The sequence below is a fragment of the Macaca mulatta genome, chromosome 17 (genome assembly GCF_049350105.2).
Source record: "Macaca mulatta isolate MMU2019108-1 chromosome 17, T2T-MMU8v2.0, whole genome shotgun sequence".
In the NCBI taxonomy this organism is placed as follows: Eukaryota; Metazoa; Chordata; class Mammalia; order Primates; family Cercopithecidae; genus Macaca; species Macaca mulatta.
This window is the reverse complement of record NC_133422.1, coordinates 30,036,821-30,061,190: the sequence shown is the minus strand read 5'-3', so window position 1 is coordinate 30,061,190 and position 24,370 is coordinate 30,036,821. Positions and strand designations below refer to the sequence as shown.

Here is a 24,370-nt window from a genome sequence, read left to right as displayed (position 1 = left end):
ACTTTGTCAGAAACCTGTGTCCTTCTCAATCAAAAAAACAGGGAGAAGAATAGTTTCTCCTTATAGACAGAATTAGGAATAAAACTCTGGTCCCTCATCAAACTTTGGTTCAACTTTTAGTTCTTCCTTTCATTTTCTTTTGAATGACAGTATCTGTTTCTCTTTTCCTACATTATTTAGTTGAATTTTTAGCTCATGGGTTTTCAGGAATTATTCTTTATTTACATAATCATTTAAGTCAAAGCGTTTCTCACTGTGGCTACATCCCACAAATTTGTGATATAGTTCAGTATAAAGTATTTGAAAATTTCAATTATTTTTTTCACTGATCCATGAATTTTTTAGCAGTGGATTTTCTAAGTCACACATGTTTTGGGAAGGGTATCTATGTTATTGATTTCTCATTTATTTGCATTGTGATTTGCATGATAGAGACTTTCTGATATTTGTTGAGATTTGCTTTGTGACATTATAATATAGTCAGCTTTATAAATAGTCCACATGTTTGACAATAATGTATATTTTCTTATTTCCATTGGTTCAAGCTTGTGGTTAGTGTTTTTCAATCTTTCTCTGTTTTGTTGTTTGATCAATCTAGTTTCAGAGGAAGCTAGGTTAAAATCAGCTTGTATGTGTGTAGACTGAATGTATGTTATGATTATCATATTAGGGACATACAAGTACAAAATTGTGACATCTTCTTGGGGAATCATTCATTTTATTACTCATAGTTTATTTTATCCCAAATAATGATTTTTTTATGGTTTTATTTTGTCTTCTCTTTGCTTGGCATATGTTTAAATATCCATTCACTTTCAATCTTTATGTGGTTTTAGTTTTAAATGTGTTTCTTGTAAACAGCATATAAAACCAACATAGTAATCACTATCTTCCAAAAGGTGAGTTTATTGCTTTGCATTTGTTGTGCTTTCTAATATGTGTAGGCTTATTACTACTATCTTATTTAGTGTTTTCTATTTACCTTGCCTTATGTTTGTATCTTTATTTCCCCAGTTTACCTTCTATTTACATAGGGTCAATAATCTGTTTTTTCTTTTTCTTTGATACAGGGTCTCACTCTGTTGCTCAGGCTGGAGAGCAATTGCATGATTATTGCTCACTGCAGTCTTGACCTCCTGGGCTCAATGTGATCCTCCCACCTCAGCCTCCTGAGTAGGTGGGACCACAGGTGCATGCCCTCTTGCCCAGATAATTTTTGCATTTTTTTTTTTTTTTTTTTAGAGACAGGGTTTTGCCATGTAGCCCAGGCTGGTCTCGAACTCCTGGACAAGCAATCTGCTTGTCTTAGCCTCCCAAAGTGTTGGAATTACAGGCATGAGCCACTGTGCCCAGCCAATAAAATTTTAATTCATCTTTTCCCTCTGCTGATTTTGAAGTTTTATGTATTATTTCTCTACTTTTAATAACTCTTACATTTTTCACACATGTACCTAACAAGTCTAAAATGTATGAGCTTGCCACCTTTCTCTTGAATAATACAGTGCTTAGAGTGCCACTCCATTCGACATGTCACTGCTGTTCAGCATTTGAGAAACATCTTGCTCAGATGGTTCTAAAATGAACCGTCATTCATTTACCACATTTAGATGTCCTAAACTCCACGTTAGTTGTTATAATTTTTGTTTTAAACAATACATTCTTTAGATTTATACCACGTTTCTGAGTTTCTTTGTTCACTGTTGCATCCTGAATCTCAACCATTTTCAGTTGAATTTCCTCTTTCAGAATTACGTCTTCAGAAATATCTGAGAGTCTATTAGTGGTAATTCTGTCCTCTTAATTGAGAGCATATTTATTTTTCCCTGAGTTTTAAATGATAGTTTAGTAGGAATCAACAAAATTCTAGCTTGACAGTTATTTGAGGCTATTATTCCGTCGTCTTCTCTATTGTTATGGTGAGAAGTCAGCTGCTGTCTTGTCTTACCTTGAAGTCCATCTGTATTTTTCCTTCCGATTGCCTTTAAAAGTAATTTTGCCTCGATGAGTTTAGATTTGGATTTCACTTAACTTGTTCTCCCTTTGGCATATTTTACTTCCTTAATATAAAGATTTCTGTTCTGGATCTACTCTGTATAATTCTAATCCATTGTTCTCTTTAATATTGCCTCTTTCCCATTCTCTCTGTTGTTCTCCTAGAAGTGTTTGTTGGACTTTCTCATTCTGTCATGCATGTTGTTCAACCTCTCATTCATATTTCCCATGTCTTCAACTTGTAATCTTGCATTCTAAGGTATTTTTTTCATATTTATTATCTAGTTTCCTCATCCTCACTTCAGATAGATTTAATCAGGTGTTTAAGCTGTCAATTAAGTTTTAAATTTCTACTATAATTTTCATTTTTTTTTAGAAGTAGATGTGCTTCTTTTGCAAGCCTATTTTTTCTTAAAACACTTTTCTGATTTCTTCTTTTATATCTTTACTCATTTAAGGCACGGGTACCTAACCCCTGGGCCATGAACAGGAACCGGTCTGTGGCCTGTTAGGAACCACACTGCACAGTAGGAGATGAGCAGTAGGTTAGCAAGCACTACCACCTGAGCTCCTCCTCCTGTTGGATCAGCAGCAGCATTAGATTCTCATAGGAGCACAAACCCTATTGTGAATTCAGCATGTGAAGGATCTAGGTTGTGTGCTCCTTCTCATAGGTGGGAATTGAACAATGAGAACACTTGGATACAGGGTGGGGAACTTCACACACCCGGGCCTGTCGTGGGAAGGGGGAAGCGGGGAGGGATAGCATTAGGAGATATACCTAATGTAAATGACGAGTTACTGGGTGCAGCACACCAACATGGCACATGTATACATATGGAACAAACCTGCACGTTGTGCACCTGTACCCTAGAACTTAAAGTATAATAAAAAAAATAAATAATAAATAATAATAGTCAATTAAATTTGTTGTTAAGAAAAGCACTAGGTGTTCCTGTGAATATCTGCAAGAATGATTGCACTTAAATATCATTGTAAAACTAGGGCTAAGGGAATGAAGATTTAACAGAGAAATTCCACCCACTCATCATCAGATAATAGGTGGCTAATAGAACAAGTACGATATTAGAAATTTTTAGAGTAAATAAGAAGGCCTTATCGAAGCTACCAAATTCATACCACATAACTGGATATTTGGCAGTATTTTAGCAGCAAATTTTCTTTCTTCTAATTCCCAGTTTTATTAATTAAATTACAGAATATTTTCTGAAACTATACCTGACAGTATCCAGTATGATCAGGAAGTAATTACCGAGATTTTTTTCAAGAATAATATTTATTCATCCAATCATTCATTCAATCACTGAACACTTGTGGGCCATCTACTGTATGCCAGCCAGAATAAGGCGACACATGAGTATTAAGGTGACACATGAGTATTAGAATTAGTTTCTTCTCAAAGTATAAATGTACTGCATTTTCTCCTTTGTTCACCTTCAATTTATTATGAAATAATCAGCATGTTGTGATTTGCCCTTCAAGAAAAAGATTGTTATTTTTTAAGGGGCATACTGGGTATATTTTATAATTGGTAACAAGAAAACTTTGCCAATCATAAAATAATTTTTATTTGACAATGCATGCAGACTCAAGGATGACTAATTATTTGACTAAAAAAAAAATCTCATCTCTTCAAAGAAAAAAAAAAAAAAGAGTATCTAATGCCTGATGATCAGAGGTAGAACAGTTTCATCCTGACACCGTTTGCCACCACCAGCCATGGAAAAAAATTGTCTTCCACAAAACTGGTCCCTGATGCCAAAAGGTTGGGGACTGCTGATTTAAAACATATTTTATAGTCTCTATTTTAAATTCTTCGAGTGTAATCTTGTCCCATATTGCATCTGCTATATCATGGTAGATTGTGTTTTAAATTTCATACTTTGACTTCATCGTCAACATAGGCATTATGCATATACTATTGTAGGGCAATGGTTGCAGACATGTTTCCCTGGAATATGTTTTTGTTTGTTTTTGCCATGTGTTCATGGCTGTTTCAGCCCAGTTCAAAATTTTAAGTTAATTTCTTAGCACGAGTGTTCCCAGGATGTTCATCTGGTACAGAGGGCAATTCCAAAGTCAAACAACTGTGTAATACAGGTCCGCTATTACACATTCCGAGGGACAACTTTACTCTCCATCCCAAACCCGGCTCAAGAGAGATGAACTTTCATTTCTTCATAGTATTGGTAGGCAGCTAAAATAATCTTTTTAAAATTTTTGGCTTCTGAGAGATTTCTCTTATTTTCTTGCAAGCTCAGAAAGGATGTTTGCCCTACTTTTATTTAGAATTTTGGAATTCAGTAGCAAAGAGAATTCCTTGGGAAAACTAAGTTCTCGTTTTGTTGCCAGAACCAGAAGTCCTGGGGACGTCATTTCCGTGTACTGAAAAGAGATCGTATATTCAACATTATCTCTGATGTGGTATCATCCCAATGTACCATTTATGTGCAATGGATTTTAGAAAATAAACCATTTAGGGATTAAAAATATTGAATTACCTCCTTCTTTTAAATTACCTGGGAACTGTTCTTTCTAAATTTGCATTTGGGGATTTCTTGAGACCATGTCCATTAAATAACAAATTCTGTACTGGAATACTGAACACAGTGAGTATGGGATAATAGAAACACAGGCTATTTGTGTATTTGTCACAGTTCTTCTAGGAACAAGTAACAGAAACTGAAGTCCAACTGGGTTAAGTAAAAAAGTGATATTTATTGACCCAGATGGCCAAAAAATCTTGGAGTTTATTGTTCAAGTATAGCTAGAGCCACATACTCAGAAAGTATTAGATTAGAATATGTCTCTTTTAATCTCTTGGTTCTCCTTTCTTCTGTGTTGGCCGCATTCTCATTTGGATGCTATCTTTATGGTGGCAAGATATTTTCCAACAGCCTCAGTTAAAGAGGATAGCAGATCCTCTTTAGGTCTTGTCTAGCAGATATCCTCGGCCTGTGGCTTATTGGCCTTGGCTTAGATCATCTGTCCATTCTGATCAGTCCATGCTCTGATTGGCCTGGTCCCTGGAGTTGTGATCAGCTTTGGTCCAACTACATAGGCTAAGAATGGGGGGTAGTTTTCCAAGAAAAAAATAAAGAAAACCAAAACACAGAGTGCTGTCACCAGAAGAGAAAGGAATGGAAGTTGGGTAAGCAAAGTACAACAAATGCCCCCCATAACCTATCTAATTTCTTGTTTGTGTTTGTTGTTCATTTCAGGATAGTGTTGAGTTTAGAAACATCTGCAGTCATTTGGCTCTACAGATTGAAGGACAGCAGTTTGACAGAGACTTGAATGCTGCCCACCAGTGTTTGAAGACAATAGTCAAGAAGCTGATTCAGTCACTTGCTAATCTTCCTTCAGATGCCCACGTGGTAGCCTGTGCTTCCTTGAGACAGATCTTACAGAATCTCCCAGACATATGAGTGTTAAAGGTATCGGGAGTAAAACCACAGCCAGCACTGTTAAGAGAACCAGATACTTTCCTTCCTAATTGGGTCAGCAGACAATGGATGTTTTTATATCCAAAGGGGAAAGACTTAATGGCATGTGAAACAGTCTGACCAGTGGCATCTGTAGCCTTCAGGATTATAGCATGTTAGTGAAACTTTTTTAAAGCAGTAGTTCACATTTTTAAGTATATTGACCTATTTGCTGACTTTCTGATTGAAATACATTCTACTTTGTGAAACTGATTTGATTATGTATATATTTATTCATATTGTTAGTTTTTATTGAATGATACCTTAATTTGTATTCATATTAATGTAGGTCTAAAGGGTTTAATGTGGTTATTTATATAATTAAAGTTCCTTGGCTCTTAAAATGACCTTGAATAAATGAGATATTTGATAATTGCAATGTTCTATTAATACTTACTGGACACTTCCTTTTATGTTACAAGAATGACCTTTGTAGGACTACATGTGTCAGTAATCATGAGTTTCAATCCTGACATTAATAACTTACTGTTGAGCACAAGAAGAGTTGCTTCTAAACCTTGTGCTTTTATATACTAATTTAAAAACTTAAAGTGATAGTGAGCTATGACTTACCAATCATGTATGATATGTAAATACAAAGCACAGTATTATTAAAATCTCACGTGGAAAAGTCTAGCTCTTACTGTTTCTAAATATTCTGATTGAAGTAGGAAATTCTTTGAAAAAAGGGAGGGAGTGGATTTACTGGCAGGTTTCCCAAACCATTTAGAGCTGGGAAGAGAGAAGATGATATTTTTTTTCAACAACGGTCCACACATACTTAGGAAAAACTAAATTTCTTGTTGTTCAATGATGACTGTGTTGAGAGCCAAAGTAAAATGCTATTTTTCCCTTAAAATTTTAATAGAAACAGCAACAGACTTAGAAAACAAGATTATAGTGTATATGTGCAGCTTGTTTTCTAAAAGAATCATCAACTCGGTCTGTGTGGTGGGAGTACAGTACTATTTCTAAGGTGTTAATGGTAATCAAAGCCTTTTTAATCTCACCCACTCTGATCCTAGTTGGTTCTAAATGTTTTCTTCCAGAATCTGAGAATGAAAGGTAAACATTGCTTCTCTTTGGAAGTAACTGACCGTTTCCAGAGAAGGGAGCTAAGTATATGATACTGAATTCTAAAGGAAAGATGGATGCTTTGTGTGTCTGTGGGCATGCGTGTGTGTGTGTGTGTGTGCTCATGTGTTTACAGGTGCATGAGTATGTGTAGGGGTGAGGTGGGCCAGAAATAAAGGGCATTTATTTCTTCACTTGATCTTAGCCAAAAGGCTGAGAAGCGGTAGGCATTTATTTCTTGAGAATAATCTTTGCCACTCAGTTTTCCCACACCTAAGAAACATTGTATTCTGGGGGGATGCCTTTCTTTTATGATGAGGTCTTTCTTCCCCCAGGGAAATTAGCTCTGTACTTTTCTTTCAAGACCCATCATTACTACCCCATTGTAATTAATGATTCCCTCAATGAATATTAAGGTTTTTTTTTTTTTAACCTTACCCAAAGAAATAGTGAACATTTTTTATTTTCTATCTGTGCTTGTGCTTTTTCCTCACTTTGTAACATGTTTCCTATGTGCTGACAAAAATCCTATTCATCCTTTAAGATCTGACTTACCCACCACCCCCTCCATGAACCCTCATGGGCAATCCTAGCCAGAGGTGAACTCTTCCTTTTCTAAATTCCCATAGAACACATTTTGTGCTACTTTTCTGGTGTTTATCACATGCCATCTTAATAGCATAACTGTTGGTAAATCTGCTGTCAAGATTAGCTTGCTGAGGGCAGGGATTACCTAGACATCTTTGTATGTTGCATAGCATCTACAGTTCTTAAAGTTCTATGATGCTACTAGAACTTTGGTTGCCCCACCACCTTTTTACACCCCTCTCCTACCCCATGCTAACTTCGGTGTCTTATGTTCTATGGTCAGTCTACATAATCAATTGGTTCCACATGCCACAAGTTCCCTTCCCTTTTTTCCCTTTGGTTGAATGTTGCTTGTAGAACTCAATCCCTGGTCAAGTTCAACTCCCTGCCTACTCCATGTCTGTACAGGAGCTCTGAATATGGCTGGAGAAAAACACTCAGCCATACCAACCTTACTTCAGCTCGTGGCTCCCAATCTCCAGGGACCCTTGGCATTCTCCATTAGCATTACTTCATTTCCTAGACCTGCAATGTTCAGTATGGTAGCACTGGCCACACGTGGCTACTGAGCACTTAAAATGTGGCTCATCTGAACTGAGATGTGCTGAAAATGTAAAATGCACACTGGCTTTTAAAAACTCATTACTAAAAAAATGAATCTAAAATATTTTGGTACTTTTTATACTGATTACATGTTGAAATAATATTTACCATTGAAAACATACCATTGAAATTAATTGTACCTATTTCTTTTCATGTTTTCAATATGGGTACTAGAAAACTTAATATTCCATGGATGGTTTGCATTATATTTCTATGAGAAAGCACTGTTCTGGAAAATTCACTAGATAATTCACTGCTGGCCTTAACAATTTACTCTCTGAAGGCCCTTCCATACCTTTTCAAACTTTACCATTGTTTACTCTCCTCATTCTTAGCTGATGAGCTTGCTTCTGATTGCACAGGGACAGTGGAAGCCATAAGAAGAGCATGTTCCTCATCTCACCAGCAGACCTACCTACCCTGCATCTGTACACAAGTACTCTGAGTTTGCTTCTGTTATAAGGAGGGCTGCCCTGCTCCTGTGCAAGACTGATTGGCCACTAAGGCTCTGGACTCTGTCCTTTCTCACTCACTTGTGGAATTCTCTCTTAACATTCATGCTCTTGCTTGCATTATCAATTTTTGCCTCTCGTAATATCATTGCGTCAGCATGATATTATGTTATAGTATCTCCAATAAAAAAAAAAAATTCCTCTGGCTACTGCTCTGTTTTTTTGCTCCTCTTAACAGCAAAACTCACTGGAATAATTTTCCAGATTAGTTGCTTACAATTCCTTTTGTCTGATTCCCTTTTGAACCCACTTCAAATGGATTTGTGCCCACAACTCCATCAAAACTTATCTTGTCAAGACTGCTGATGACTGTCTCACTGACAAATTCCATGGTAGATTCACAATCCTCATATTACTTGATCTATTAGCAGTGTTTGATGCAGTTGACCATTCCCTCTTTGAGTCACTTTCTTATTTGTTTTCCAAGTCAGCAGACTTTCATGGTTTTACTTCCTCACTGGCTTACTTTACAGACTTTTGTCCTGGTTCTTCCACATCTCTTGATTTCTTAATTGCATAGTGCTTCAGGGCTCAGTTTTTGTCCTTTTCTCTAACTACACCTACTAGTTGGTGATTTACAATACTGGCTATTCACTAATGATGCCCAATATATGTCTTTCACCCTGAGCTCCAGACTCCTGTGTTCAACTGACTACAGAATATCTCTACTTGGATGCTGAAAGTAATTTCAAATTCCAAAATGGAATTACGGATTCCCAAGACTGCTTCTCTGCCATCCTTCAAATTTCAGTTGGCCATGGCTCTTATCCTTCCAGTCACATAGGCAAAAAACATTAGCGACCTCCTTGACTCCCCTAATAGTGTCACCTAAATTCACTCAATCAGCAAATCCTGTTGGCTCCACTTTCAAAACATGTCTCAAATCAGATCACTTCTCCCTACTTCCATAGCCACTATTCGAGTCCTAGGCACTATTGTCTCCTGCCTGGAATATTGCAGTACCTCCCTGAGTGGTCATAGTACTTCTCTGCTCTCTATAGTCTATTCTCCACACATCGGCCACAGTAAAAAAAAAAAAAAAAAAAAGTTAGATCAATTACATCTCTGCTCTACCAATGGCTTCCCTTTTTACTCAGAATAAAATCCAAATTCTGCCTTTTTGACCCATCTCCTACTACACGTCTAAGACACGAGTCTCTTTGCCACTCACCTCTTCAAATACGACAATGATCAATCCTAGGGCCTTTGCACTTGCTCTTCCCTCTGCCAGAACAACGTTTTTCATCTATTTCAAGGAGGTCTCTGCTCCAAAGCCTCCACATTAGGGAGGCCCTCTGTAGCCCGCTCAGCAAAAATAGCATCCCCTATTACTCTCTTATCCCTATTCCCTGCTTTGTTTTCTTTGTTGCTCTCATAATGGCCTGAATTGGTTTATGTTTTTATTGCCTGTTGTAGTGGCTAAATGGTGGCCCCAAAAGTTGTGTTTATCTTAATCTAAGTGACCTGTGAATATTATCATATATCACAATAAAGTGAATATTACCTTAGATGGTAACAGATGTGATTGCATTAGGGATATTGTGGTGAAATTGTTTGGGATTATCTGGGTGGACCCCAGATGCCATCACAAATGTGCTTGTAAGAAAAAGGCAAAGGGAGAGAACACAGGCAGAAGAAGAGGAAGCAGTGTGCCCATGGGAACAAAGAGTACAGTGACAGGCCCAGAGTCAGGGAACGCTGACAGCTACCAGAAGCTGAAAGAGGCCAGGAGCAAATTCTCCTCTAGGGCCTTCGGAAGGAGTGCTGCACCGGGGCCATCTTGATTTGGGGCTTCTGGTCTTCAGAACCATGAGAGAAAACATTTCCATTGTTAGAAGCCACCCAGTTTGTGGTAATCTGTTGCAGCAGCCATAAGAAATGAATACACCTGTTTTTCCTCCCTAGAACAAAAGTGCCAGGGATGTTGTTCACAGCTGTATTCCCAGCACAGCAGCAGCAGTGCCTAGAACAAGGTAACAGCTCAATAAATATTTGATGAATGAAGTCATGTCGTTAGTCACTTATGTTTTTTGGTAAATATCTAAACCTAAAAAAAAGTGAAAAGAATAATTTTAAGGATTAAACTGATCAGTGCATTTTAGGCAGGTGTTGAGTTAAAAACAATCATGTAGCAATCACTCAATAAATGTTAATAATCATGATGGTCATCCTGACAATGACTGGGCCAGCTTGGGCCATTCTGAGTGACCTTTTCTCCTCAACTTTCCCATGTAGTGTTTTTCTTTTTCTCTCTCACTTCAGAGTCAGACTGTGTTTTTAAAATTTAAGACCATGTAGTACCTTGGGCAATGTGTGGCAGTTGCATGAAGACAGGTTGTGGATGTCTTTTTATAACTCTAAAAAAAGTCACATCATCTGATATTTTTTTCATTGAATTTCCCTAACTGTTTCACCCTCCTATTTCCTTTAATTGTTATTTTTAGATGATCCATAATAACAAATTTCTGGATGGTAGAAACGCATTTTCTTATAGAATAAAAGTAGGGGACATACTGGTGATCTTTTAATTAGAGCTAGATACAGGCGTGACAAGATGGTACTTGTGCCCTGCTCTTGTCTTGAGATCCTCTCCTCACTGTATTCTGTAATCTCCTGGCAGCTCCAAGAGCTCCCAGATCAGCTTATCTTACATCCTTTTGACTGTGTGCCTTGCACTGATTGAGGAACTATGTTCAGGTTCCTTTGGCTGTTTTCCATTTCTTGATTTAAATGAAGGCCTTTGGAGGGTAGGGAGTCATCTGGACACTTGCTTCTGACAGAACATAGGACTGTAAGAACCAAATCTTCCACATCTTAAAATTCCCTCCAACAGTTGGCTCCATTTTCCATTTTTCCTTCATGCTCTGGTGCCAGATCCTCATGCAGTAAATCTATCTGAGAGGAGTACAAATCTTGTGGATCCGTGAGTTTCAAGACACATTTAATTCAGCAGAACTTCAACTAGCATTGTTCCATATCATCTGGGTATCCTCATCAGGGATCCCAGTGTTCCATTCTACAGCCAAGAAATTACCACAGTCCTGGTTTCACTTAGCTACATACCAGAACCAAAGGTCTAGGCTGTCACAGCCCCAGTATGTGTTACCAGAGAGCTTTACCTTTGTTGGAGGTGACATGTTTACTGCTATGCTTAATAGAAATGGTATTTGAAGCTGAACCATAGTTTATATATTTCACTTCTTGTAGACAAGTTCATATCTGCTCCATGCATACAGTCATAATTCAGGAGACACTTCCAAGGTTGGCAGAAATCTTTCCTGGCACAGAAGTACCAGTAATTTGTTCCCCTTGACTTGTTGGAGACTTTGATAATAATCATGACTTTATTTTCTTTTTCCTTAAAAAAAAAAAGCATTACAAAATGCCTATGGAGCATAAGGGTATCTGGCAGAAAAATTCACGGAGATCCTAGAAACAAGTTAGAGAAGACAGTGTTGGCTTAGGTTGGTACAAAAGGGAGAGAGGAGATTCTGCAAAGACCCCTGCCTTGCTGTACCTGTATTCCAGCTCTGAATGGAGCTTGAGAGTACAGGAGGACAGCAAAGCTTGGCCCTGTGTGTGTGTATGTGGCGAGGGTAGTGCAGATGGAGGGAGGAGAAGAGAAGAGGTACACTGAGCCTGATGCTGTAATCCCAAACATGAAGAAAGCAGTGGGATAATCTGGTAAATGAATGTCTTTGTGATATCCACAGACCCACCTTGAAGAATTCCTCAAATGCACTTGGTTTGTTGATTTGCCCAAATGAGAAAATATAGTGCTCCTGACAAATGACACTTTCCATAATGTCTGGGAAGTGCTGATGCTCTTTTATACACAGCCTCATTCAGTCCTCTGAGTTTGTCTTTGATACCCTCTTGTCTCTCATTCTTTAATTTTATCTCAGCCCCTCTCTATCTTGAGCCACATTCCACAGAATCGTGCCAAAGGCATTTAGAAGGCTATTAATGGCATTATGTTTTTATGGCTAACTATTCTTTTATACATAAATCAAGTTAACAGATGTTGGTCTTTGTTTCTTTTCCCTCCATTTTTTAATATATTCCTTGCCTGTCTTCCAGTCTCGGATTACGTGATACTTGTTAGACACCTATTTCCTGTGTAACTCAGAATGGAAGTATGTGTGTGTATAGCAGGATTACTGTTTACACTCACATTACATGAATAGGCATACTCAGAGGGAATAGAAATAAGCTATTCTATCCATTTTCTTGCCTTGCAGTAAGTTTAATTGAAGGACAAAAGGGAGAGAATGAGATAAAAGTTATCTCATTCTGTTAACTTTATTTATGTATAAAAGAATAGTCATATAAACCATAATGGAATTAATAGCCTTCTAAATGCCTTTGCCACAATTATGTGGAATGTGGCCCAAAACAGAGAGGGGCTGAGATAAGATTAATGAATGAGAGACAAGAGGGTATTGAAGACAAACTCAGAGGACTTTTTGATGTAATTGACCTCACACTTTCACTTAATTAAATTTAAATGTTTACTATGATACCCACTTTATTCTATATTATAAAATTGTACTTTTCTGCAGTCCCCGTCAAGAATATTTCCTGTTCTTGAAAGCAAATTTTTGAATTTTTCATAAAAAAGTGGGGTAGTTTTATTGTTTAGTAGTATGAGAAGCTCTAAAGTTAACGGGGCTGGAATTACTGCACAGTTATGAGGTTGCACTAAAAGTTGTTTTGCTCCTGTTTTCTGGGACTGACTTCTTTAGGGAGAATGTTGTACCATTAAATCACAAAACATTCACAAATTCACATGCACCATAAGTGGGCCTGTGGGACAGTCTACTTCAAGTTCATCTAGAGCATTTAGAAGCGAACATTCCTACACTTCTGGGGCTTCGTTCAAATGTAAGCCAGCATCTAGTCTGCTTGCAGAATACAGCTAGTCCATTGTTTCCAGGTGTTTTGATGAATGAACCTGCTCAATAGTTGATCTAGTCAGTATAGAAACAATTGAAAAAGAATTGATAAGAAATCCAATAAATTCAGTAAGGCTCTGTATGTGTGCGTATTTGTGTGTGTAATTTTTTGTATCAATAAACACATGATTTACAGGTAATCTCTCTCATTTTCTTCCCCTCATTTCAGTAGACTGAAATATAGGTTGAAAAGATCTTTGAGTGTAGAGATTTTTCTGTCGACAATGGGTACTCATAGAAATGAGAAATTGCAGAATGACATGCAATTGTAAGTAATGATTACATCTCTAACATGCTCCCAAATGGACTTTCTGTGCATTAATTATCATTACACTACAAATTCCAAGATGTCTTTTAGCTACAGGTTTTAAACACTGTTTATAACAGATAAAATGAGTTCTTGGGGGGAAAAAAGAGGGAGACTCTTAGCAAACCAGTGTCATAAGTGAAAAATAGAGTTTGCCAAATAAATAACTCAGACACATTTATATTTGTCTAGATGACTATGTCTCTATTTTTTACATTTTAAAATAATTATAGATTTATAGATCGTATTCATAAATTATTCACAGATTATAGATTCATAGTGACAAAATCTAGTACATGGAGTCTGATGAATTCTTCACTCAACCCAAATGATGACAGCTTATATGACTGTAGTACAATAGCAAAACCAGGAAACTTACATTGGTACCATACTATTAACTGGATTGGTACAGTACATACACAGGATTAAACTGCATAGAACTACACACACACACACACACACACACACACACTCACACTCACATGAATACATGTAAAAACTGATGAAAACTGTTTTCATCGGCATTCCATCAGCATTGGTTCTGGCTTCTGGACTGAGACTGGTTACCTTGCAGAGAAGAGCTAAGGAATCATGGAGTCAACTTCTATTTTTTGCACTTTCTTCTTTCCAAAGTTCATTTCCTAAATAAAGCTGTTTTTGTAAAATCTGTTGGCAACGTTCATACCTGAATAATGCCATGAAGTTGGTAAGCTCTATATTTAAAAAAAATGACTATTACCAAAATCTTCATCAAAGTAGTTGAAGTGAAAGAAAGCATTCTCTCACCTTGGTCTGACAGAATGAACGTCCATATGGGGACTTCTCTTTCCCAAACCCATATCACAAATGGCATGAGCTGAATATTTCCAAGTGTGGGTCTGACTTTTAAGCGATTTCCCACATTTTCACTTCACAAGAGATCCCTTAAAATATTACAGTGGTGACAATGACTTCACTCAAATAGATGCAGAGCCAGCCTTTCACATTTCTAATGCATTTTTCTGGAGTTTAATCTAGACTAAAAAATACTGCTTATTTGATCTCCTACCAGGTGAGATTGGTAATCCCTCACTAATTTAAAAATTGCCATGTTGAATTTGATCCAATTTAAAAAATATGTATTGCTTAAAATGCCATTTTTGTGATTTCTTTTTTGTTTTTCTAGCCATGAAATATGGAAGCTCAGTCTCCTTAATATAAGCGAGTTAATTATTTCAAAGATCAAAAAATGACATTTGCTCTTTAATTTTAAAGTAGATAATAATGCTTTTATGGAAAAAAATCTCCTAGAATCTCTATTTCAATCTAATCAGAGGGAAATTTGGTATAATTTATGAGAAATAAATACACTGTGGAAACGAAAAAGAACTATTGAAAAATAATGCATAGTATTTCCTAAGTTGAGCCATAAAACATAGCGCTTGTTTATTTTACCATATAATTCCAGGGTTATCACTTCAACGTTTAAAGCAAAGACCTCTATCAGTTATCTAAGTATATATACATTAGATATAAAAAGTCTCAAACAAATTACAGAGTTTTTTTAGTGATTCAAGGAAGGAAATTTAAATTCTCAGTCATCCTTCCTGAAGCTTACAGCATTTTAGTGAAACTCAAATAGATCAATGTAAGCATATGTTTCATATGACACAGCTCTCAAACTACCACACCAAAGAGTTCTGGTATCTGTGCATTAGTCAGAAAAATCTTAGTCTACGACCATACCACCTTGAACATGTCTGGTTACATCCGATCTTGAAAGCTAAGCTGGGGCAGACCTGGTTAGTATTTGAATAAGGGACCACGTGGGAATAACGGGTGCTGTGGGCTTAAGAGAAATTTATTTGGTCTTTTATCTTTTCGGACCATTTTGGTTTTCAAAGGCAACAGCTCAAATCAAACCTTAAGCAGAAGTTTTAATTTTAAGATTTGTGTTTTTTTTTCTTTTTCCTGTCATTCTACAGTCCTACTTTCATGTTAAGAATTTCCTCTATTACTTTAAATATTTATTTATCTATGGCTTTACTGAAAAGACTTATACATACATATGTATAACTAGATTTATACATATATAGCTATATGTAACTATTCACATATATCAACAAGTAACACCCTGAATCGTAATTGTGATTGATGTAAAGCTGTTTGTTTTTATAGACTGAAGTGTATGCCCCTCAGCAGACATAGCTGTGGTAGAGGCTGTGCTACACCTCAGATGCATGGAGACAGGACCTTTATAACTGCTTTTCTTGGGCTTAGTTTTGAGTAAACTGTTGATCTTGTCATGGCCTTCCTTGCCTTTACCCTACATACAGATTAAAACTCCCCTTTGAAAATGTTAACCACATGTGTACACCCAAGTGGACTTTCTGTAGCACTAGCCCGGAGTCAACAGATGTGAGGGCTGGAAGAATGTCAGTCAAACCCGAAATGCATCTTTGCCTGAGGTCTCAAGAGTAGTTTATCAGAGCAGGTGGGATCGGCAATGTCCACGGAGGCCCCTCAGGTCTGAGATCCAGTGTCCGCTCCCGCAGCCCCTTCTACACACTATCAAGCTGCTTCTATATTTATGCATTTATATTGATTTTCAACTCGCATTTCTATTGAAAATAGGGTTCTGCTACAGAAAAAAAGGTAAAAAAAACTATAAATCAATGAATAAAACAAAACACCCCACTGATATTCACCAACTTTCTTCATATGACAGATTTTTTTTTTTTTTTTTTTTTTTTGAGATGGAGTCTCACTCTGTCGCCCAGGCTGGAGTGCAATGGTGTGATCCTGGCTCGCTGCAGCTGCTGCCTCTTGGGTTCAAGTGATTCTCCTGTCTCAGCCTCTGGAGTAGCTGGGATTATAGGAGTCTGCCACCATGCCCAGCTAATTTTGTATTTTTAGTAGAGATGGGGTTTTGCCAAGTTGGCCAGGCTGGTCTCCAGCTCCTGACCTCAAGTGATCAGCCTGCCTCAGCCTCCCAAAGTGATGTGAGTACAGACGTGAGCCACTGTGCCTAGACATCTTACAGATATTTAAATATGAAGACAAGTCCAGTTCTTCTAACTCCTGATCCAGGCTTCCCTCTGTAAGGCCCTAAAGCTAAAACACATCAGGCTGTTGGGGCAGCTAGGCTTTCCTACTTAGCCTCTGCAGGCCATGTGGCTAGTGCTGGAAGGCTGGCAATGGCTAGGAAGAGAGCCTCAGTGCTAAACCCATTTGATGGGTCTGTCTTCTTCCTGGGCCGAGCCACAGAGTTCCTGCCAGGAACGTTTCACGGGTGAGCAGACTTCTCTCTCAGAAATGCCCATCATCACAATCCTTTCTGGGACAGGAGGTTTTAGCCAATTTTGCGCATGTCTATGTAACAGATAGGAGTGCTATATACAGGAGAAAGCTTTCAGTAAAGCCATGGATTACTGGAGGCTGAGGACTCCTTGTAAGAAGTCTGGCAAATAGGAGCACTCCTTCTTCTTGCTGCTCTTCCTCTCACCTCTCTGGTTACTTCTCTTTCTAAAGGCTTTCCCTCTGTCCTTAACATTCAGTTTCTGCCTAAACTGTTCTAATTTGTACTTCCCTTTTCTGGTTAGATGTTTTCTAAAAAGGACCAAAAGTGACCTTTACAGTTTGTCAGTTTAAGTCAGAGCAACAACTTGCAGTTTTCTGGGGCCCTGACAAGCAAAAGTAGGGCTCTCCCTGGCAGGTGCTTCCAGCTGCCACGCATGCACACACATACATACAGATGCAGGCACACACATGCATACCCATGCAAACACACACATATACACTTTCCTGCATGAAACCCCTAGGAAGTCTATGTACATTCACTGGTACCACAAGTTATCCTGAAAATGTTCAGAACACTTTCTATCTCTGTAACACTACTTTTAAAAATGAATTTCTGGGGTAAATTTCGTTAAAAGGAAAACATCATTAAGCTCTTTGAAATTCCACTGGGCTTTAAAGATGTAAGAATCCAGGGATGTACAATATAAATTTTGCCAAACTTTAAAATAAACTAAAAATTTCACAACAGTTGAATTCCTCCCAAGGCCCCTTTACAACACTTATAGATCGCTGAGATACGGGTATGATGAATAGCTATGGGTATGATAGCTCTGCATGAACCACACACAACAAAACCCCTCTGCGTTCTACAGCCCTTGGCACAATACATTCCTGGTGGCCTTTCCCCTAATGCAGTGATTTCCAAATGCCAGTCTGTGGACCAGGGTCACTTACCGACATAGTCTTCAACTTTCAATAGCTAAATGAGAAGGATTGGGCTTTATCCTTTATGTTGAGATTTTTATCCTTGCTTTTCTTGCCTTTCCCTTTTGATATTAAAACATTCATTTCTTATAGAAAGCGAAGGTAATAATAGATTGTAAAATTCCTCCCAAGGCCCCTTTACAACACTTATAGATCGCTGAGATACGGGTATGATGAATAGCTATGGGTATGATAGCTCTGCATGAACCACACACAACAAAACCCCTCTGCGTTCTACAGCCCTTGGCACAATACATTCCTGGTGGCCTTTCCCCTAATGCAGTGATTTCCAAATGCCAGTCTGTGGACCACGGTCACTTACCGACATAGTCTTCAACTTTCAATAGCTAAATGAGAAGGATTGGGCTTTATCCTTTATGTTGAGATTTTTATCCTTGCTTTTCTTGCCTTTCCCTTTTGATATTAAAACATTCATTTCTTATAGAAAGCGAAGGTAATAATAGATTGTAAAAACATTTTGTTTTGTTTAGATGACCTTTCTTTGTAAAATTAAAAGATGGAAACTCTGTATTGGGTTTAAAACCAATTTTAACTCTCCATGAAATTTAAAGTCTGGAAAACATTTCTGTGAGGCTGGGCCAAATCCCAAACCTGGGGGAAAAATAACTTCAGGAGTGAATGCCTACAACCACTGAAGTTCATAAGAGAATTTAGCTTTTTAGCATTGTTGTTCAGAATTTCTTTTCCAGAAACTATAGAGAATGAGTATGGTAGAGGACGCATCACTCTAGTTTCCTCTTTCCCCAACATCCACAGACATATCAATGGTCTGAATGTAATGTCCTCTTAAAATATGAAGCAGAAAATGGGTTATGATAAAAAAAAAAAAAGTGCTGCCCCAAGAATCATGAGAAAGCTGCTTCTGTTGTTGATCTGTTCTTGTCCCTGCCGGCTCAAAGGATCATGTGTGACACCGTGTCACAAACAGAGTCCCTAACATGTTTACTTTTCCCTGACAAATACTATAAATTTTCTTCTTGTAGTGAACGAACATTGTTTATGCAGCTGTGTTCCTTAAATCAATACTGACTTTCTGCCCCACTGTATCCTTTTTGCAAAGACACTTAAGGAGAACTTTCTCCTGGCATTTGGGGGGAACTTTTCAAGTTAGACCTCCTAATTAGGAACAATCACTGTGCACTGGATCCACCAAAAAGAAAAAAGTGTTTTTGGCCTGGTTAAGTGTTTCCATCTTGGGTTACAGGCTTCATCTAAAGCGGCTTCTCTCTTGGCCTGAATGGGCTTTTCCATGGAGACTGAAGGTAAGATTGCATGCTGGCTGACCCAACAGAGATCTAGAACAAACTCTCAGGAAATCTCAACCCCTCAGGCAGTTGAATTCCCACTCCTCTGAGACCAGCTGAGGTTATTTTCTTACTTCATTTAACTAGCCAGATGATAGGTTGACTGATGGGGTCATTATGTCCAGCATCAAGTAATTTTAGAATGAAAATTATGCAATAGGTTAGACCACAGCTCAATTTTTATCACCCCAAATGCATACAATGTCCCTAATGTGATTGCCATTGGGCTAAGATGGAAACAAATGTTCAGTCCCAAAGTGGCTATATTTTCTGGAATAGATTGAGTGAAACGTCTCTTTATTTCAACGGAAACACATGGAAATAAATTTCTTCGGTTTTACTTTCTAAATATCTGGTACAAGGTAAAAACTGCAGTGATTAATACGTCCTATGGGGCTGCCAGTTGGTGAGGAAAGGTTGTCAAGCTTTAGCTGACTCCACCAAGTTGCTATTATCATTTTTAGGCCTGGGTCAGTCAACTAGGTAGACAAGCTTCTTGACATGTGGAATTGACTGGGACACTGGTAATTGATCCTATTTAAGAAAATGTCCTCAACACAGTGATTTTGCTTAAGTACCTTCTTACTTAAAATGCACCCCAGGACACCATACTTGTTTCTCTCTGTGGCTTTTTAATTTATCTTTTGGTTCCAATTGACCTTTCTTTTTTTTTTTTCTTCTGAAATAAAGGAAGAATTATAAACTCATGATTTTATAGAAAAGCTCAGTTTGCAAGAATATCAGCAAGTTCTTATTTGAATACCGTCTACTATACCCAATTGCTAGAGCATAACTCTTGACTCCTAAACCTAATTTATAAATCAGTCATCCTTTCCACCCCAAATTTGTTCTTCCTCCTGGCATTCTGTCTTATTTCTTGGCACCCTCATCTACTCAACAGCAGCAGAAGAAGAAACTTCATAGTTGGAGGATCTTCCTTTTATCTATTTATTCATCCATTCACTCAACACATGGAGCAGTATCTGCTCCAGGTACTACAGACAAGTATGTACAGGATAGATACAGAACTCTGTTCTTACAGTGATTACACAGAGATTATATTCAAGTACATTTCTTCTAGAAACACTTGCTACTTCTTGTAAGTATATATACTTAAATATGTCTAACAGATCTTGGTATATTACATATTTAAGTAAATAATGATAGAACATGAATATTCTTACATGGATGCCTCAATTTCTTTCAGCTGCCTCAGATACTCACTGGATAGTGACAGCCAATGATATGCCAGACTTGATATCGATTGATAATGTTATGGCCCCACCAGGGAAGGTTAGAAGCATGGAAGCTTCTTCTTTCAAATTTGAATGAGCAATGAGCAATCAAACATTCCTGTTCCTGATTAATACTTTTTTGCCTTGATGCACATATAAGAACTGGGACTAGCAGAAAGGGTTTAGCTTAGGACTGTGGAGAAATGCTTTTCTTCATTTCTGATAAAGCTCCATTTGCTGTTTGATCCTGTCTTCTTGATCTCCCAAGTTCCTGATAAGTCTACAAAGCTAAAACACTCACAGTTTGATCATTAGTAGTGTAGATCTTCCTCTCGTTCAATGAAAGTCTTCTCTTGGAGGTTAGCAGTAAATGTCTCATTGCCATGACCCACTAGTCAGTCCTTATGCCTCTTTGTCTTTGCACATGCTGATCCCTTTTCTTAGAAAGAAAGTCCCTTTAACCAGGCATCATCTCCTCTGAGAAGCTTTCATTGACCTCCTCAGACTGAAGAACTCTATTATAGCACTTGTCACTCCCCTCAAAGTGGAAAACAGTAAGTTGCAGTCTGACAAAGTCATATGATGCCCAGGCTGGCTTATGAGTAAAGAGGTGAGAAGGTCTCCTACTGAAACATATTTTCCCTCTTTCTTCCTGTTACAATAGCCTTTCAAAGTTCTTGAAATGTCCAGTAAGGAATTCCTACACTTTACTTTTGACTTCACAATTTCTCAGTCAAAACCTCAGTATCATGGCGTAGGATAATACATTACCTTTTTTTTTTTAATAAAAAAAAAAAAAAAAGAAAAACTAAACAAAAACCTCAACACTCAAACATTAAATTTGTGTCTGGGAAAAGGCTTTATAGATAGTGGTACCTGGATTCTGGTGCTTGAGAGAAGCAGGAGGAGGGAGGGGAGATGTCAAATACCATCTTTTAAAAAATTTGTTTGTTTTTGATGACCATCTTTAAGAGATTTTAAATGCCATACATGAATTCAAGAAAGAGAATAAAGCAGGATTCTCAGAAATAATAGAAAGCTACTTAAGGAAGCTGGGACAGTATCATTTTATATCTCTGATATTTCTGCTCATCTACTAAAGCTCATTAAAACCTATTAGTGATTAGGAAATACTTATGTTTTATAAAATTTAAAAATTTAAAGATAGCAATCTAAATTCTCTTTAAAAATTAATTTTTATATATATCAACACCATTTAACACACTTAATTTTAGTACTTTACTAAAGTTTGCAGAGGCAGACTACTCTTAAAAGTAGGAAAACAAAAGGCAGAGGAGCAGACAGACTTTTTTTTTTTTTTTGAGAGGGAGTCTAGCTCTGTCACCCAAGCTGGAGTGCAATGGTGTGATCTCTGCTCATTGCAACCTCCCACCTCCCAGGCTCAAGCAATTCTCCTGCCTCAGCCTCCCAAGTAGCTGGGATTACAGATTTCTGAAATAGTATAAATACAACTGGAATTACACTTTATTTTAAAATACACATTTCTGGGTAAAAACATAATTAAATATCCAATAATTTTGGTTAAATTTTAAAATAAGCCCAGTATGTAACTAAATAAGTCTTAGCAGAAAAATGTCAGGATAAAGTTGAGATTGCTCCTATTTTTTAATATTTATAGCACATATTTATTCATAATTACTTGTGAAGTTTCAAGTACTAAATATTACTCTGAACTGCCTAACATGAGTCAGAATTTAGGGCAATAGAAAATATAAAACAAATTTTTCGTTACTAATACATATTTTTTTAAAGTTGTGTTTATGTTCTTCATTGAGAACTAAATAATCACTAAAAGAATTGCAGAAGTCATAAAATCATTAAATTAAGGAGAGAAAATCTATATATATTTAGGATAAAGATATTTAGTATGCTAAGATCTCTATCCAATGGTCAAAAAACAACCAACCAAAGATGAAAATAAAAAACAATTTCTTGGAATATTATTTGAGGATTTCCAATTTTAACATGCAGAGCTAAGTGAGTATTTTCTTATTCACATCTCAGAAAAATCAACCAAAACATCAAGGGAATCAAGAAAAACAGTAATGCAAAGCTTATCCTTTGTAAAAGTAGGAAACAACAGAGAGTTTTAAAATAAGAGAGAGAGAGAAGACTTAGTGACATAGGACATAGGAAGTGCCAGAGTGAAGATGCCTGTGGATTCTGAACTTCAAGAAAGTCATAAAAGCACAATTCTATGTGATATATACTCAAATGTAAATGGAGGTTTTTACAATAAAGGACAGCAAACTGCTTCCTATACAACCAAATAGTAAATATTTTAGGATTTCTGGGTCATATGGTCTCTGCCATAACTATCCAATTCTGCCATTGTAGTGCTGAAGCAACCATGTATAATAAACAAATGGGCATATCTATATTCCAATAAAACTTTACTTATAAAAACAGAAAGCTGGCCAATGGGCTATAGTTTGCTGGTATTTGTTCTCTAGCAATAAGGGTGTATCAGCTTGAGTGAATGCTTCCCTGGGCCTCAAAGTGGTGAGGTTTCCAGAAAAAAGAAAGGTGGCAAAGCAGAATGAGAAACGGTAGGAAAAAGCCATACTTGCTTGAAGCAGTCTGTTTGTGTGTGAGTGGAGACTTTGCTTTGCGAATGACTCAACGCTTCTGATGTCCATTGGTTGGAGAAAAATAAAGGTGAAAATAACTAACTTATAAATTCAGCCCTTTTTCATAAGAAAAATTCCCATTATCTGGAACATGACCCATATCTCTGTCACAGAACCTTTTAAAAATCACTGATTCTGGAAAAACTTACTCCACTGTTTGAGTAATCAAAAAGGAGTCAGTGTAAGATCCACAGAAAGATATTAAAAGAAGGAGGAAAAAAGAGTGAAGAAAGAAGAAAATAGAGTGGCAATCAAGAAATAGACACTACTAAAATGTCTTACGAGGCAGATAAAAATTGTGACCAAAAGTATTTTTTGAATTTTAAAAAATGAGTAAAATCACTTCTATGAAATTTCATAAGAAACAATCACAAAACAACATAAGTAAATTAAACATGTACTGGCAATACATGGCTGGGAAGTTAAGGGAAAAACAAATAAAAATATCAGAGAAATGAAAGTTAAATTGGAAACTGTACAAAGAAGATCGGGCATTGCTGAAAGCATGGCTAGAGATGCGGAAGACAGAATTAGAAAAAAATGAATAAAAAGAATAAATAGACAAGATATTTAAAAGGGTTATATGACAGATATGAAATATAAAAAAAATCAAACATATGTATAATTGGTGTTCTTGAAGAAGAAAACCAAAACAATAAAACAATAACTGTTAGGATTATTACACAAAAATTATGAATATAAAGCATTATTAAACAAAATCCAGTTACACATTAAAAAACTAACACACCATGAGCAATTCTATTTATTCTAGAATGCAAGGATGGTTCAACATTAGGAAATCTATTAATATATTTCTACCACACTAATAGATTAAAAGTCATGTTTCTAGATGCTGAGAGACATTTGATAAACTCCAACATCCATTCTTACGAACAAGCAAATAAACAACAAAACAAAACTATCAATAAATGCTGGTAGATACTTCCTTAACCTAGTGCAATATGCTAATCTCAATATAAAATCTAGTGCTATAATCTATAAGGAAACTCAGAAATATTTATATTAATGTCAGGAACAAGACAAGAATGTCTACTACCACAACTATTCATAGACATTGATCTAGATGTCCTAAGCAATGCAGTTTTACAAGAGAGAAATAAAATGTATACAAATTGGAAAAAAAAAAAGACAAATCATAATTGCTTGTAGATTATAAAAGTAAAAATTTGATTATATAAAAAGTGAGCCAACTGAAAAAAAATATTAGAAACAATAGTAGAAGTCAGTTAGGTCTTTGGTTATAAAGTAAATATATACAATCATCATCCTTCTTATATTAAAATAAAAGAAGGCATAATAGAAGAAAAGACTTCATTTTTTATAGCAATATCACTAGAA

General features: G+C 36.8%; 1 protein-coding gene across 2 annotated transcripts in view; it reads left to right on the top strand.

Annotated features, from left to right (window-relative positions):
- The window catches only part of DLEU7 (deleted in lymphocytic leukemia 7), a 140,129-nt gene that overhangs the window by 22,811 nt on the left and 92,948 nt on the right, over positions 1-24,370 (top strand). Inside the window, exon 2 of one of the 2 annotated variants that reach the window (XM_001104889.5) lies at positions 5,235-5,871. The exons of the other annotated variant lie outside the window; for it this stretch is intronic. Within the exon in view, the coding sequence (XP_001104889.2) occupies positions 5,235-5,441 (207 nt within the window). The 3' untranslated portion in view covers positions 5,442-5,871. Of the gene's footprint in view, positions 1-5,234; positions 5,872-24,370 lie in introns of those variants that run through there. 2 annotated transcript variants of the gene reach the window in all.